Source organism: Vigna umbellata, chromosome 9 (assembly GCF_029865625.1).
Source record: "Vigna umbellata cultivar VRB3 chromosome 9, Vumbellata_1.0, whole genome shotgun sequence".
Lineage (NCBI taxonomy): Eukaryota > Viridiplantae > Streptophyta > Magnoliopsida > Fabales > Fabaceae > Vigna > Vigna umbellata.
Genome location: NC_142173.1, coordinates 4,523,821 through 4,539,905, shown reverse-complemented (window position 1 = coordinate 4,539,905; position 16,085 = coordinate 4,523,821). Strand labels below are relative to the sequence as shown.

The 16,085-nt window shown below is 37.8% G+C and overlaps 1 protein-coding gene across 1 annotated transcript; it reads left to right on the top strand.

Moving 5' to 3' along the window:
- The first annotated feature begins 14,814 nt into the window (after nucleotides 1-14,814).
- Nucleotides 14,815-15,743, top strand: LOC148192365 (uncharacterized). The gene is made up of 2 exons (XM_088099174.1): nucleotides 14,815-14,928; nucleotides 15,423-15,743. The coding sequence occupies exons 1-2, from the start codon at nucleotides 14,815-14,817 to the stop codon at nucleotides 15,741-15,743; spliced, it is 435 nt and encodes a 144-aa protein (XP_087955300.1).
- The last annotated feature ends 342 nt before the right edge of the window (nucleotides 15,744-16,085 follow it).

The window sequence follows — 16,085 nt, the reverse complement described above, 5'->3', positions numbered from 1 at the left end:
TGATCATATGTAACAAGCAAGCAAGTGGTTCAATCATAGAAAATTAGGCAAAATCAATCATGCTTCCAAAGCAATAGAATTCAATCAATCAAAGACTCTAGAGTCCACCCTCTCACAGGTTAAATCAAGTTCCACAATTTGATAAACATCTTGTCCAGTAAATTAATCACAATTGAAATCATGCATCTATTAAATATGAGCAACCACCATCTATGCTTAAAAGTCTCACCAATCATTAACTTAACATGCATCATAGAACAATAGAGCAAACACAAGAATATTACTCATCACAAACAACAGTTTATCACATCATACCAAATCATTGCAGCACAATTCATTAAACCAAGTACATAACAACAAAATAAACACAATTCAAAAAATCCTGATCCAGCAGCATCCATCAGTAGATGCTTTCATCTGAATATTCCATCATCCATCAATAGATGCAAATCCTTCTCATTAGCATCCATCAGTAGATGCTGATCTTTCTCATCTTCATCGACATCCCTCAGTAAATGCCTAATCACATAGCATCCATCAGTATATGCTATCATTTCATTAAAGTCATCCACTTTGCAAAAAAGATTTAAAGAAAACTTTGATTTTACATTTCACCAATTCATCCCCCTCTTGGTGTGAGAAATTAAGCCATTATATTTTCAACAAAATGGAATGAAAGAATGAAAGAGATAGAAAAACCCTAGAAAGAGAATAGGAGAGCTGTCACATCCCCAAATCTACCCCCAAAGGGTTAAAAATGTGTTTCTATGCTCAAGCCATCAAAAGATACAATCCCTAGGACGTCCAAGTCCTTAAATAGAGCATAAAAATAACAGAAAACGGGTCCAAGCCCACTTTGATGGCGCTCAGTGCCCCACTTAGAGCGCCCAAGCGTGGTACGAGTCAAAACTTTCTAGGGCGCTCAGGCGCCTTGCACTACAAAATCTGGCGCTCAGCCCCGCTCAATGGCGCTCAGCCCTGCCGGTAGCATTCCAAAACTCACTTTTTTGCTGTTTTGCTTGCTTTTATGGCTGATTCAGCTCTATACAGCTCAATATATTGTTGGAGATTCTTCTAGGCACATTATTAGCTACAAAATAAAGGGAATTTAGTGATAAAATCATAAAGTATAACCGCTACTCACTTATTCACAAAACTAAAGCAAACACATGAGTTCAAGCAAGCTTCTAAGTCAAAATGGGTGTGTTTAGTATAAAAAATAATATCATAGTTAACGGTATTTTCAACCATTATCAATTCACTAAAGTCAATCTGAGGTCTTAATAGATTTGTAGAAACATTTGGAGTCGCGTAAATCGTTTTCTTAAACCAAGTTAAAAAGGATTTGTTATGTTCATGAAGTGTCCACTTTTCACTCATACATGGATGTGCAGATGTAATTTCATCAATGTGTTGTGAAATGTAAGGAATAACATCCTTTGTGTTGTTTAAAATGTACAAATGAGCTTGATTAACTTCTTTTCCACTAACACTTTCAATCTTCACTCCTCAAACTCCCTTTCCTTCACGTTTGTCTTCGTGTCTATTCTTTGGAAGTCCTATTTGTTCACAAGTTGGCATATAACTTGAGCAGAATTCAATGGCTTCCTCTACAATGTAGTGCTCTATAACCAAAGCTTCCAGTCTCAATAGATTCTTAATATATCCCTTTAAGATATTCATGTATGTTTTCAACCGGGTACATCCACCTCAAGAAAATCGGCCCGCATATTCGAATTTCTCTCACTAGATGGACAATCAAATGAACCATGATATCAAAAAATGAGGGTGGGAAATACATTTCCAATTGGTACAATAATCTGATGGCCTCATTTTGTAAATCAACTAACTATCGAGGATCAACAACTTTCTTGCAAATGGCATTGAAAAACAAACTCAAACGTGTTAGAATACCTCTAACAGAAGTAGGTAATATGGCTCGAATAGTTACTGGTAAAAGTTGTTGCATTAAGACATGACAATCGTGAGACTTTAAACCAACTAACTTTAAATCTTGCATAGAAACAAGGCTACTAATATTCAATGAATAACCTTGTGGAACCTTCACACTACGTAAACATTGACAAAAAATTTGCTTTTCTTTTTTTGAAAGAGTGTGACAAGTGTTAACACTCCGGCAAATGTACCGAATCGTATCAAGTAATAATAAATGGTAAATCCAAGTATCGTTTCCCAAAGGACTCACGACCTAGATAGTTATGTGTCCACACAAATAACATCAATGATCATGCAATTGAATGAGATAAACAAAGCATGCAAAGAGCATAGAAGAAAAGCCCTAACAATTATTGAAGGAAAGCATATAAATTAAAGAACCAATTCAATACAGGAGAGTTTCAAAGGATTACATTGGTTCCCCAACAACAATGGAGGTTTAGTTCACCATAGACATGGTGAAACTAGATGAAAAACAATGAAAGAATGGAAGATAGAACCCTAGAATTTGAAGAAAGGAGCTTCCGCATCCAAAATCCGCCTCCAAGGGGTGAAGAAACTGTGATTTCGCCTCTTTTTGTCCAAAGATGTCAACCCTATGTGGACTAAAACCTTATATAGTTTATTACAAATTACAGAAAATAAGCCCAAGCCCAAATATATGGCGCTCAGCGGCACTTTTGGCCCTCAACGGTAAGTGCGGTTCTTCAGATTGACGCTCAACTGCAGTTTTAGCCCTCAACGGTGACTGCAGTGCTTCAGAACGCCGCTCAACGGTAAAAGTTGCGCTGAGCGGTGATTGCGGCTCTTCTTTTGTGCACTTTTAGTTCCTTTCCTGAGTCCAGCTCCTTACTACTTCAACTTCTTTCATCTAGTTCATCTTAATTCCTTCCAAAACAAGGGAAACCAAACATAAAACCCATCCAACTCTCTTATTTCCAAAACTTAAGCAAAAGCATGATTACAAGCTAGTTTCTAAGTCATAAAGGTTGTCTTTAAGGTCAAAATTAAGTATGAAAATAACAGTTTTTCAACTGTTATCAACAAGTTGGAGGAAGATAGGTGCATCTTCCTATGGATTGCGGATGTAACTCAGAACGGATTCTCATGTCAACCAAGTATTGTCCTGCTTTCACTCCATCTTTTGTCTTTCCTTTTACGTTTAGTAAAGTCCCAACAACATTATCTCATTCATTTTTTCAACATGTATTGATAACGGTTGAAATACCATTATTTTTATACTTAAATTTGATATTAAAAATACCCTTTATGATTTAGAAACTAGCTTGAACTCATGTTTTTGCTTTATTTTTGTGAATAAGAGAGTTGAGGTTATACTTGATGATTTTATCACTAAATTCCCTTGATTTTGTAGGGTTATTGATATGATTTGGAAGCAGAGTAAAAGTACCAAAGTGTTGGAACCCAGAAAAGACAAAAACAACACCAAACCGAAGGGTAGGATGCGGGAGAATCCAAACCGAACGGTTAAGAATCTACATCGACCGGTCTGATAGAGGAGAAGATAGACCGAACGGTGAAGAAGATAGACCGAACGGTGTGAAGGTGGTGGAACTTAGGCCGAACAATGTAAGCAAGAGAGACAATTGTCGAACGATGCAAGGCTGTTGATGATTGGCAAGTGTACCAAATCGCACAAGTAATATAAAATGGTATATAAAATGGTAAGACCAAGTATCGTATCCTAGAAGACTCTCGGCACTAAACAGTCGTGTGATGACTCGATTAATTAACACTTAAATAAAATGAGATCATTGATTTAAGATGCAAAAGACTGAAAATTAAATATGAATGCAGTTTGATCAATAATAGAAGAGCACAGTGATAAACAGATGTTGTTTAATATGAGATGAGTATGTTGTTGGGTTAGACTTCATCAAGTTCCCTCTCATGTATGTAAGAATTCTTCTTTATGCATTAATGTTAACGTCACTCACTAAATCACCTAAACTCGATCCCTCGGCGAAATAGGCATGTCCTTAATCACCAGTTCATGCAATTCCTAGCAATTAAATGTTAAGATCAAGAGCTTAAAGACGACCAAGACTCATACCCTCATCCCTGACCAATATTACTTTTGGGAGAATTCAACAACAACCTGAATTGTAAGGAACCTCCCGGCACTCATGCAATTCATAAATCATGCGATGAATGAGTTAAACAAAGCATGTAATAAGCACATATGAATTACTCTAACAATTAATGAAAAAGCATGTGTTATTAAGAATCAATTCAAATACATAGACTTCATAAGGTTACATCATCCCGCAACAACAAATAGAGTTTAGTTTCCCATGGACATGGAGAGACTAGATGAATAATGGAAAAGCATGAGATAGAAAAACCCTAAAAGTAGAGGAAGGACGCTTTCGCATCCAAATCCTCCTTCAGAGAGTGGAAGTGTGTGTTGTTGTGCTGCTTCAGCCAGAGATGCAATACCTAGAACGCTTGGTTCCTTTAAATAGAGCGAAGACAGAACAGAAACAAAGCCCAGGCCCGAGTCGCCAACTCTCAAGCACCCCACTTAGGGCGCCCGGGCGGCGAGCAGTGGTCTTCCACCCTCAAGCCTTGCAGAGAACGCTTAAGCTTCGAGCTTCCACCACTCAAGCGCCCGAAAACAGAGGGAATTAGTACTTTTCCAGGCCTTTCTAAGCTCCATCTCCTTAGCACTTTATCCCTGCTTTCCATGTTATCTCATTTTCCATCAAAACAAAGGGAATTAGTCATAAAATCAACAAATTCAACCTCAACTCTCTTATTCACACAACTTAACAAAAAATCATGATTTCAAGCAAGTTTCTAAGCTGAAAAGGGTGCTTTTAGTATCAAAATTATATCACAGATAACGGTATTTTCAACCGTTATCAAAGGCTGATCGAACGGCTGGAGAAAAAGCTTGACAAACTGAACGATTTATGAAAGGAGAAGCTGAGTGAAGTGGTAGAAGATATGCCGAACGGTCAACAATGTAAGGCCGAACCGTATCAAAGTGTAACCGAACGGTCCATCACATTTGTTTAATGTACTCTACACCGCATCATGCCTGGGCGCCCCACTCAGGGCGCTGAGCGCTAGTTTCGTGGGCTTGGACCCATTTTCTGTTATTTTTCTGATATATTTTGGGCTTGGACTCGTTTTCTGTTATTTTTTGCCTTATTTAAAGACTTGGACGTCCTAGGGAATGTATCTTTTGATGGCTTGAGCACAAAAACACACTTTTCACCCCTTGGGAGTAGGTTTGGGGATATGACAACTCTCCTCTTCTCTTTCTAGGGTTTTTCTATCTCTTTCATTCTTTCATTCCCTTGTTCATATAGTTTCTCCATGATATTGGGGAACTAAACCTTATTTGTTGTTGGGAAAGATGTAATCACTTAAACTATCATGTATTGAATTGATTTATATTATAAATGCTTTACTTAATTAATTGTTAGGGTTTTTCCTCTTTGCTCTATGCATGCTTTGTTTAACTCATTCAATTGCATGATTATTGATTTTGTCGATATGGACACATATGGGAAAATCTAGAACTGGGGAAATTCACCCAATAGCAATATTACCTAGACATAGGGTTAGAAGGGTTGGTTGTCTTTAAGCTTATGTGTGAATGTAATGCATAATTAACTGCTGGGGATACAAGACATTGTGATGTATTAATTAAGAGTAGGCTTTCTTCACCGAGACATCGGGTTTAAGGTAAATTAGAAAGTGGCATTAACATTAATGAAGAAGATGAATTCATATAACATCGGGTCTAAACCCCAACAACATATTCATCCCATATTTTCAATAACATTCATTCACCCTTGTGTTTAGCCTCAATTGATCAAATTTGCATTCATGTTTATTTTTATTGCATTTGCATTCAAAACCCCCAGAAATTGTTCTTAAGTCTTAATTGGTTAAGCAATTACATAACTGTTTAGTGCCGTGAGTCTCTTGGAAAATGATACTTGGTCGTACCATTTATTATTACTTGATACGATTCAGTACACTTGCTAGAGTGTTAACATGTATCACGTCTATGCAATGTCGGACATCAAGTTTACACCAATATGGATGATTAAAGAATATTGATCGTTTTTTCCAAATGTTTTTCGCAAAGGTCTTCCTTTTATGTTGTATAATTCTTCCCCATTACGGGGTCTAGACACTACATCTTCAAGACTTCCACTAAACGCTTTTTTCAATCTACGATAAGGGTGATTTCGAGGAAGGAATCTTCGGTGTCTTGTGTACACAATTTTCTACAAATGCTTCAGTTGAAGATAACTAGTATTTTCTTCATAAATTGGACATGCAAAATGACCTTTAACACTGTAACCACTCAAGTTCCCATATACTGGGAAATCATTTATGGTGCAAAACAACATTGCACGCAAATGAAAGTTTTCTTCTAAATATGAATCAAACACCTCGACGCCCTCTTCCCACAACATTTTTAAATCATTAATTAACGGTTTTAGATAAACATCAATGTCATTTCTAGGTTGTCTAGGACCCGATATTATCATAGACATCATGTATTTTCTCTTCATGTACAACGTAGGATATAAATTGTAAATCATCAACAAAACTAGCCATGAACTATATTTGCTACTTAAGTTGCCATAAGGATTCATACCAACGGTAGCAAGTGCAAGTCTTAAGTTTCTTAGCTCTGCACTAAATTCGGGAAATGTTTCATCAATGTTCTTCCATTGTGAGGAATCAGCTGGGTGTCAAAGGAGATTATCACAATTTCTTCGATCAACGTGCCATACAAAATTCTCTGCATCTTCTTTAACAAAAAGCAATCGTTTAAACCTAGGTACTATAGTTAAGTACCACATGACCTTAGCCGGTGGACCATCATTGTCTTCATTGTTATTTCCATCAAGTTTCTTCTTAAGTCGTGACGAACCACTCGTCGGACACGCCTTCATTGAAGAATATTGATCTCTATACAATACATAATCATTGGGACATGCATGTATCTTTTGGTATTCCAAACCCATTGGACTTAGAATTTTCGTAATTACGGATAAGTAACGTGTTATTTTTTGGAAACATCTCCTTCAGCAACTCTGACAATTATGTGAAACTTTTATCAGTCCATCCGTTTTTTGCTTTCAAACAAAACAATTTCAATGTAGACGACGTCAGGTACCATTTCTTAAGACTTTTGTATAAATGAGCTCTTCTAAAATTTTCTTCGCCAACGTCACGTACCATTTTGTCTAAATGATCACTCATCCATTCATTAACATAATTCGAACCTCTTAATGTTGTTGGCTTATATAATACTTCCGCATGCCAAGTCCAAACTGTATAACTTATCATTATTCCATAAATGAACAGATGATCACAAATGTTATCCAAGTCTTGAAATACTTGATTGAGACAACGAACACAAGGGAAAAAATATCCAGCTTGTTCCCCGTTCACTTGTTTTACGTGTTCTTTAACATATTCTATGAACTCAAAACCCCTCGCTCATACTCTTCACTAATACGACACCGATGAATCCAGCTTCGATCCATACTACTCTAAGTAATTTTAAAACAACAAAAGCAAAGAATCCACATCAAAAAATAAAACTAACTTACGTACAGAACAAGCAAAATATCCAGAATCCACAAGCATAACATCAAACACGAACACATATATGATACCTAAGAGACATTTAAGGGAAAAAAAACCAACCTCGAAATGGTGTCCCTGGAGAAGAAGATGAAAAATCCTAAAGATGAAAAAAAACCAACCACGTACGAAAAAAAGCTAAAGGTAAACGAAAATTAATCCGTCAAACCAAATGAAAACCAAAGTAAATGAGTATCAAATGACATTTGCAGGACATAAACGACTTAAAACTAACATTCTTTGTTGATCGAACTACTCGAAGAAGAAAGTTCAAGCAAAAATGGAAGCGCGAAGAAACAGTGAGACTGTGTTATGTTTTTTCATTCATTAAAACAGATTCTACATCGAACACAAGATAAGTTTGACGTGCTATTTAAACAAAACTTTGAAGCCTCATACAATTCGACGTTTTACGGTGGTAAATATTTAAACCAGCACACAATTTATTTATTCTTTTTTTCTTGTAAACCACCACGGTTACGTCGAATTCTCCGGGCTTCATCGTACTATTGGTCAGCAAGAAGCCAAACTGCTTCTCCCTTTTTATTTTTTTTTTCTTTTTTCTTTTAAACCACAAAGGATACGTCAAATTCTACAGGGCTTCGACGTACTAATTGTCAGCCAGAAGCCAAAGAGTTTTCTCCCTTTTTAATTCTTTTTTCTTTTTTCTTTTAAACCACCAAGATTACGTCAAAGTCAATGGGGCTTCGACGTTTTCTTCTTCAGCCAAAGGTGGCGTACTTTTGAATCTTTTTTCTTTTCCTTTATAACCTCACATAGAACGTAGAAGTTTGCGGGGCTTTGACGTAAAGGGAATTGGAGTAGTTGAAAGCATTAATGGTGTGCTCTTACCAGAACATTAATAGAACGTCAAAGTCTATGGGGCTTAGACGTTTTCTTCTTGAGCCAGAAGCCAAAAGTGGTGCACTTTTGAATCTTTTTTCTTTTTCCTTTATAACCTCCCATAGAACGTCGAAATCTGCGGGGCTTTGACATGAAGGGAATTGGAGTAGGTGGAAGCATTAATGGATTGCTCTTACTAGAGCATTAATAGAATGTCGAAGTCTATGGGGATTCAACGTTTTCTTCTTCAGCGAGAATCCAAAGGTGACGTGCACTTTTGAATCTTTTTTCTTTTTCCTTTATAACCTCCCATAGAACGTCGAAGTCTGCGGCGCTTAGACGTGATGGGAATTGGGAGCATTAATGGTGTGCTCTTACCAGAGCATTAATAGAACGTCGAAGTGTATCGGGCTTCGACGTTTTCTTCTTCAGCCAGAGGTGGCACCCTTTTTATTCTTCTTCTTTTTCCTTTATAACCTCCCATAGAACGTCGAAGTGTGTGGGGCTTGGACGTGAAGGGAATTGAAGTAGTTGGGAGGATTAATGGTGTGCTCTTACAAGAACATTAATAGAACATCAAAGTCTATGGGACTTTGACATTTTCTTCTTCAGACAGAATCCAAAGGTCGTGCCCTTTTGTTTCTTTTTTATTTTTCCTTTATAACTTCCCATAACCTCCCCTGCCCTTATATTTTAAGATAAGATTTATATTTTTTTTATATTTTTATAATATAAATTTGTATAAATTTATCTTGTAATATTTACATATGATAAAATATAAGAAAGATTTGTGGGTGAAATTTAAAGAGAATAAAACGTTATTTCTTTAAAATATTTTATTAATTTTATATGGACAATAATAATAATAATAATTTATGAGAATTGAGATTTAGTTATAGATCACAATTCTATTTAGGGATTTTCGTTTAGAAAATAGTTACAACTCATAAATTTTAGGAAAGTATATAAAAAGAAGAATTGTATACGCGCTTAAGAATGTTAGTGCCGTCAAAATGGGTTGAAACCCGTGAGCCAACCCGACTCACCACGGTTTTGTGCCGGGTTGGGTTGGAAAACAATGTGAAAATTTTGATGCAAGCCAATTTTGACCCGGCTCGTTAAGAACCCAGCTCACCCGGGTTAAACCCGTGGTGAGCCGGGTTGGCTCACCAACCCACTTTTTTTTTTATTGAAATCAAATTAATTAAATTAATTATTCAAATCCTATTTCTTTTTTATTGAAATCAAATTAATTAAATTAATTATTCAAAACGCACCACCTTTACTTCGCGTAGAGCTTTTCGTGTTGCGTTGTGTTGTTGTCTATCCAAAAGTTCCCCTCTGCTATATATTTTTGTTAATGGTTATATGTAGTTTCTTTGTCAAACGATTGTATATGTCTTATTAAACTAGATTGGCAAAATTTTATGCTTGATAGCTTAGAATATATAACAATAGAGTTCTTTTGTTTCATTTTCTTTTATATCAATTGGTCCAATTATTACTGTTTCAATTTGATCGATCAAAGTAACATGTTATAAGAATCTTAGAAAAAGAGGGTGAAAAAAAGTTAAGTGAGTCAATGAGCCAACCCGTTTAACCCACCAACCTGTGATGGGTCGGGTTGGGTTCAAATTTTTTCGGCTTGCTAATAAATGAGTCGGGTTGGGTTGGCTCACTAAATGGCCAACCCGTGGTAGGTCGGGTTGGATCGGGCTGGGTTACTCGTTTTGACCTCTAAAGAATGTAATGTAATTTGAAAAGAGCTATCTATGTAAGAGCCGCTAGTTTTTTATGCTCTTCACGTGTTGACTCAGTGATTGTGATAAGCTTCTTGTCTGTAATCCAATACCCACTCAATTTTATTAGATTTCTCGTAGTTTTGTGTAAAAAAGTTAACAAATATAAAAAATGAAAAATAGCCTACACCCTAAACATTTATCAAAATACATATGCAGAGCTTTCTCTTTATCACTAAGGGTGCATTCGCTTGAGGGGATTACACTATTGACGAGAGAATGTGAGCGCGAATTTGCGAGACTAAGTGTGTTCAATTCTATGGATATGCGAAGAAGTAATTGCGTTGATTTGCGGGACATGTGTCTTTTTTATCACTCGCTGATACCATGAGATTTGGAGTGAATTGGTTTGCAATGTCATGTTTGCCCTTTTGAGGGTCGAGTATCCGATTCCATATTTGATGTATATGGTTCCAGTGCATTAAAGAAAAATAACATAACCTTATATTTGGTCCTCAACTTTTTGTATTCGGTTCCCGTGCATTCCAAATATAACATTACGTTTGTATTCGGTTATGGATCCTTTGTAATCGATTCCACTTTTTCGTGGCCATGGTGTATTGGATAGAATATTGTAGTAGTACTCCTGTTGGATGATGAATGAAGTGAGGGATGTTAGGAATAGGTCATTAGAACATGCATGGAGATTTGGGCATAGGATGACACATATATACAAAGGTTGACATGTGTTGAAATGAATAATTGAGGTGGCGGAAAAAAATGAACGCGTATACATGCGGTTGTGGTAACAATGAATTTTTTTGCATTTACTAAATTACAATTTACTAAAAAGAATAATTTCAATTTACTAAATTATAATTATTTTACATTTTTAAAATTAATTTAATTTTTTACTTTTTTATAAACATTTTTACAATTAAATATATCATTAACAATTACTATTTTATATTACTTTAATAACTAGGGGCATTTTGGTAATCTTTAATTTCTACCAATTAAACTAATTTTTTAAATCTGTCACATCAATCAAATCCTACACTAATTCTCACAAACTTTACTTCCAAATCCACTCTCAATTACCTACAAATCCACCCAAAAAAACAACAACAAAATTACCCTTAAATCCACTCAAATCCATTCAAATCATCTTTCCCAAATCACTACAAAAGAACAAAGCCTAAGGGATGAAGCCCTAGAATGGTATAACACCCTCCCCCCAAACACAGTCGATTGCTTCGCCACAGTCGAAACTCTCTTTAAAAGACAGTACACATCTAATCGAAAGCAAGAGATGACGCCAACTGAGTTGGTAAATACCAAACAAGAGAAGGATGAAACCTTAAAGGCATTCATCCAATGGTACAACGAGGTCGCGCGATGAGTAAAGGACGTGAATCACACTTTCATCATCAGTAATTTACCATCGTGTTTATGACCAAGTTATTTTCCTGAACAGTTGTACACCAAACCACCAAAAACCATGGAGGAACTCCAGGAAAAGATCGTTGAATTTATCCGTATTGAGGACACGAGGAACTCGAGGAAGAAGCAACAATAAGAGGTTCCTACTAACAGGAACAAGAAAGGTGTCCGTCTGGACTCCCCGAAAGTGGTAAAAGCGACAGGCCTCCCCGAAAGGAGTCCGTCTGGACTCCCAAATATGATCACTATACGACCCTCAATGAGCACAGGGAGAAAGTACTCGAAGAAGCCCTTCACGCCGACTTGATCACAATACGAAAGAGGCCCTCGCCGAAAGATGCCGACAAAGGAAGAGCCTGTCATTTTCATCAAAACCACGGTCACTCTATAGAAGAGTGCGCCACAGTGAAGGATGAGATAGAAAGGCTCGTTCGAGCAGGATATCTCCAAAAATACGTTAAGGGAGGAGCTAGAGTAAGAAGTCCCCCCAAAGAAAGAGCTTTACGTAGAAGTCCCGAGTGGTCATCAAGAAAAGATGATCGACGTAGGAGACATTCCTGAAGCTGCAGTCGTGATCCTGAACAGGAAAGATTGGTCTGTGGATGAATCGATACCATATCTAGAGGCTTCGCAGGAGGAGGGACATCATCTTCGGCCTATAAAAGACACCTGAGGAGTTTAAAAGTTGTTCACATGATAGATCGCCCACATCGATCTATGCTAACTATTACCTTTACCGATGCAGATTTCTATGCTCCCGACCCCGACCAAGATGATCCTATGGTCATCACCGCCGAGATAGCACAATACCAGGTCAGCAAAGTGTTGATTGACCAAGGAAGTTCGGTCAATATTTTATACTGGACCACGATCTTAAAGATGGATATATCCGAGGACTTAACAGCTCCATTCAATGAGCAAATCGTAGGGTTCGCAGGTGAAAGAGTAGATACACAAGGATATCTAGACCTACGAACTCGACTCAGAATAGGTAAGGAAGCGAGAGAGCTCAGAGTAAGATTCTTACTTGTAGAGGCAAATACTTCTTACAATGCACTATTGGGACGACCATGTTTAAATGCTTTTGGAGCCATAGTATCCACCCCTCATTTAGCTATGAAATTCCCATCTGATAAGGAAACTATATGTACGGTAAGGGTGGATCAACGAATGGCTCGACAATGTTATGTCGCTGGAAAGTCACATCTTTTGTACCCCCAAGAAAGAATAGGGGGTTAGAGACAGCTACAATCGATCTTGATCCAAGAACAAACGTTGACGATTATATCCAACCCCAAGGAGAGATCAAAACATTCCAACTGGGAAAAGACGAGTCACAAACGACACCCATAGGGGGACGGTTGGAACCAAATGATGAGCAGAAATTAACAGAAATATTGAAAGGCAATGCCAATTTGTTCGCTTGGGTTGCCTCCGATATGCCTGGTATTCACCCGAACGTCATGATGCATAAATTGGCTATATTCAAAGAAGCACGCTTAGTCGCTCAAAAGAAGCGAAGATTTGTGGAAGAAAAACGAAACGTTGTACAAGGGGAGGTCACCAAGCTACTAAAAGCTAAATTTATTAGAGAAGTAACCTACATTACATGGTTGGCAAATGTCATTATGGTAAAAAAGGCAAGCGGCCAATGGAGAATGTGTGTCGACTTTACAGATCTAAACAAAGTATGTCCCAAAGATTCTTATCCTCTCCCTAGCATTGATAGACTAGTGGACGGGGCTTCGGGACATACGTTGTTGAGTTTTCTGGACGCATACTCGGTATATAACTAGATCCCTATGTACGTACCAGATCAAGAAAAGACAACTTTCATAACCGAACAGGCCAATTACTATTATGAAGTAATGTCGTTTGGTCTAAAAAATGCAGGCGCCACCTATTAGCGTCTCATGGATAAAATTTTTCAATACCAAATTGGGAAATGCATGGAAGTATATGTCGACGACATGGTAGTCAAAAGTCAATCCATGGAACAACACTTAAAAGACTTAGCAGAAGTCTTTCTACAGGGACGACGATATGGTATGCGATTAAATCCTTCGAAATGCACCTTCGGTGTACCAGTCGGAAAGTTCTTAGGTTTCTTGCTCACCTCTCGAGGAATTGAGGTGCCAATCCGGACAAATGTCGAGCGATCTTGGAAATGTGGAGTCCTACCAATTTAAAAGAGATACAACACTTGATGGATCGACTAATAGCTTTGTCACGTTTTATCCCAATATTGGCAGAGCACATCAAACATATTCTTAAAAACGTGAAGAAAGGGATCACCAAGCACTAGGACGACGAATGTGAAAAAGCTTTCACTACAATTAAAGATATCCTCACCAATCCGCCCATTATGGCCTGACCGACACCAGGATATGATTTGCAGTTATACATAGCTGCATCAAATAGCACCATGAGTGCAACTCTAATTCAAGAAGCTTTGGAATTTAAGTGGGTTTATTTTGTCAGCAAAACTTTACAAGAAGCGGAAGAACAATATTCCCAAATAGAAAAGGTGACGCTAGCCTTACTCACGACGGCCCGCCGTCTCCAACCATATTTTCAGAGCCATCAGATTGTGGTATGTACAAACCATCCAATTGCTAAAATTCTCAAGAAACCTGACTTAGCAGGAAGGATGGTCTCTTGGTCTGTGGAGCTCTCCGAGTTCGGTCTACGTTTTGAACCACGGGGATCTATTAAAGGTCAACACCTAGCAAATTTCGCCGCTGAATTAACATCTATACTTGACAGCCCAGTACAACTATGGTATCTTAATGTAGATGACTCTTCAGATAGAAGGGGTGGAGGAGCAGGTATCGTCTTAGAAGGACCGACCAATATTATTATTGAGCAAGCGTTAACTTTTCGTTTTCAAACCAGAAACAATCAAGCGGAGTACGAAACCCTAATCGCCGGCTTAACTCTAGCCAAGGGGTTAGAAATTGCTCACTTAAAGTGCCGAATGGATTCTCAGCTGGTCGTCGACCGCATCCAAGGAACCTTCCAGGTTAAAGACAACCAGTTGCTAGGTTATTTCCATAAAGCTAGCACTTTACTTAAAGATTTTGTCAATGTCAACATGATACATGTTCCAAGGGAACAAAATTCCAGAGCAGATCTTCTGTCCAAGTTGACTCATTCAAAAGCAAAAACATAGCTATCTTCAGTCATCAGAATGACACTCGACAAACCTGTGATTGAAACCCTCACCACTAACACAGTGGCACCTACGTCCGACTGGCGACAAAGCATAAGAGAATTAATGAAAAAGCAAGAACAAGGAGAAAAGGTTAGTATTACCGACTCTAAACGTATTTCTCGTTTTCTTTGTATTGGGAACGATCTGTACAGGCAAGGATATACTACGCCATTGTTAAAATGCTTATAAGAAGAAGAGGCAGACTACGTCCTAAGAGAATTATACCATGGAATATGTGGCTTGCTTTCAAGCAAACATACTCTTAGGGCCTAAGCACTGTGAGCGGGATATTATTGGCCAACGATGGAACATGATTATGAAAAAATTGTCAGGAAGTGCATCTCTTGTCAAGAGCATGGCAATGATCTTCGGGTCTCACCTGAGGAATTGCATGGTATTATCTCGCCCAATGGGGAATGGATATAGTTGGACTACTCCTGATCGGGGAAGCACATAGTAAATTCCTCCTAGTTGCAGTAGATTATTTCACTAAGTGGATCGAAGCATAGGCATTAGCAGTCATAAGCGCTCAACGCGTACAAAAATTCATCTGGCACCTAATATTTCGATTTGGCTTGCCTCAGAAAATTATCACTGATAACGGCCGACAATTCATTAAGAAAAAATTAGAAGAATTCCTAAAAAACTTGGGAATCCGACTTGTCACTAGTTCAGTAGAGCATCCACAAACAAATGGACAGGCAGAAGCCGAAAATAAGGCCGTCATAACAGAGCTAAAGAGGTGGCTAGGCGAAGCTAAGAGCTTGTCAGTGAAAGAGATGTCTAAAGTACTATGGGCGTACAGATGCACTCCACACAGATCCACTAGAGAAACTCCATTCAACCTAACGTACAACACCGATGCAATGCTTCCTATAGAGGTGAAGGAGCCATCTTTAAGGTGAAGTATCCAAGATATGAACCTTAACGTTGAACAGTTACACATGAATCTGGACACTCTATCAGAGCGCCGGGAAGTCGTTGCAGTTCGAGCGACAACCCAAAAAAGAATGCTTTCCCGACGATTGATAGGCTGTCGTTGAAGCTATCAAATTTATACTACTTTTCAAGGCAACTTCAGTATTGCCAAGTAGTATTCAAGAAGGTAGATAGGGTTAAAGTAACCCTGAGTCGTCTCCCAACGAACATGGAATTACTTTTGAATATCTGACTCTTATGTTATGCAATGCTTATGAATAAAAATGATGTTTGGAGAATGTTTAAAGAACAATTAATAAACTTAAAAA

Coding starts and splice junctions, on each gene's coding strand:
- LOC148192365 (XM_088099174.1), top strand. CDS start 14,815: ATGACACTCGACAAACCTGTGATTGAAACCCTCACCACTAACACAGTG. Junction 14,929..15,422: donor AGCAAGAACAAGGAGAAAAG/GTTAGTATTACC, acceptor GGCTTGCCTCAG/AAAATTATCACTGATAACGG.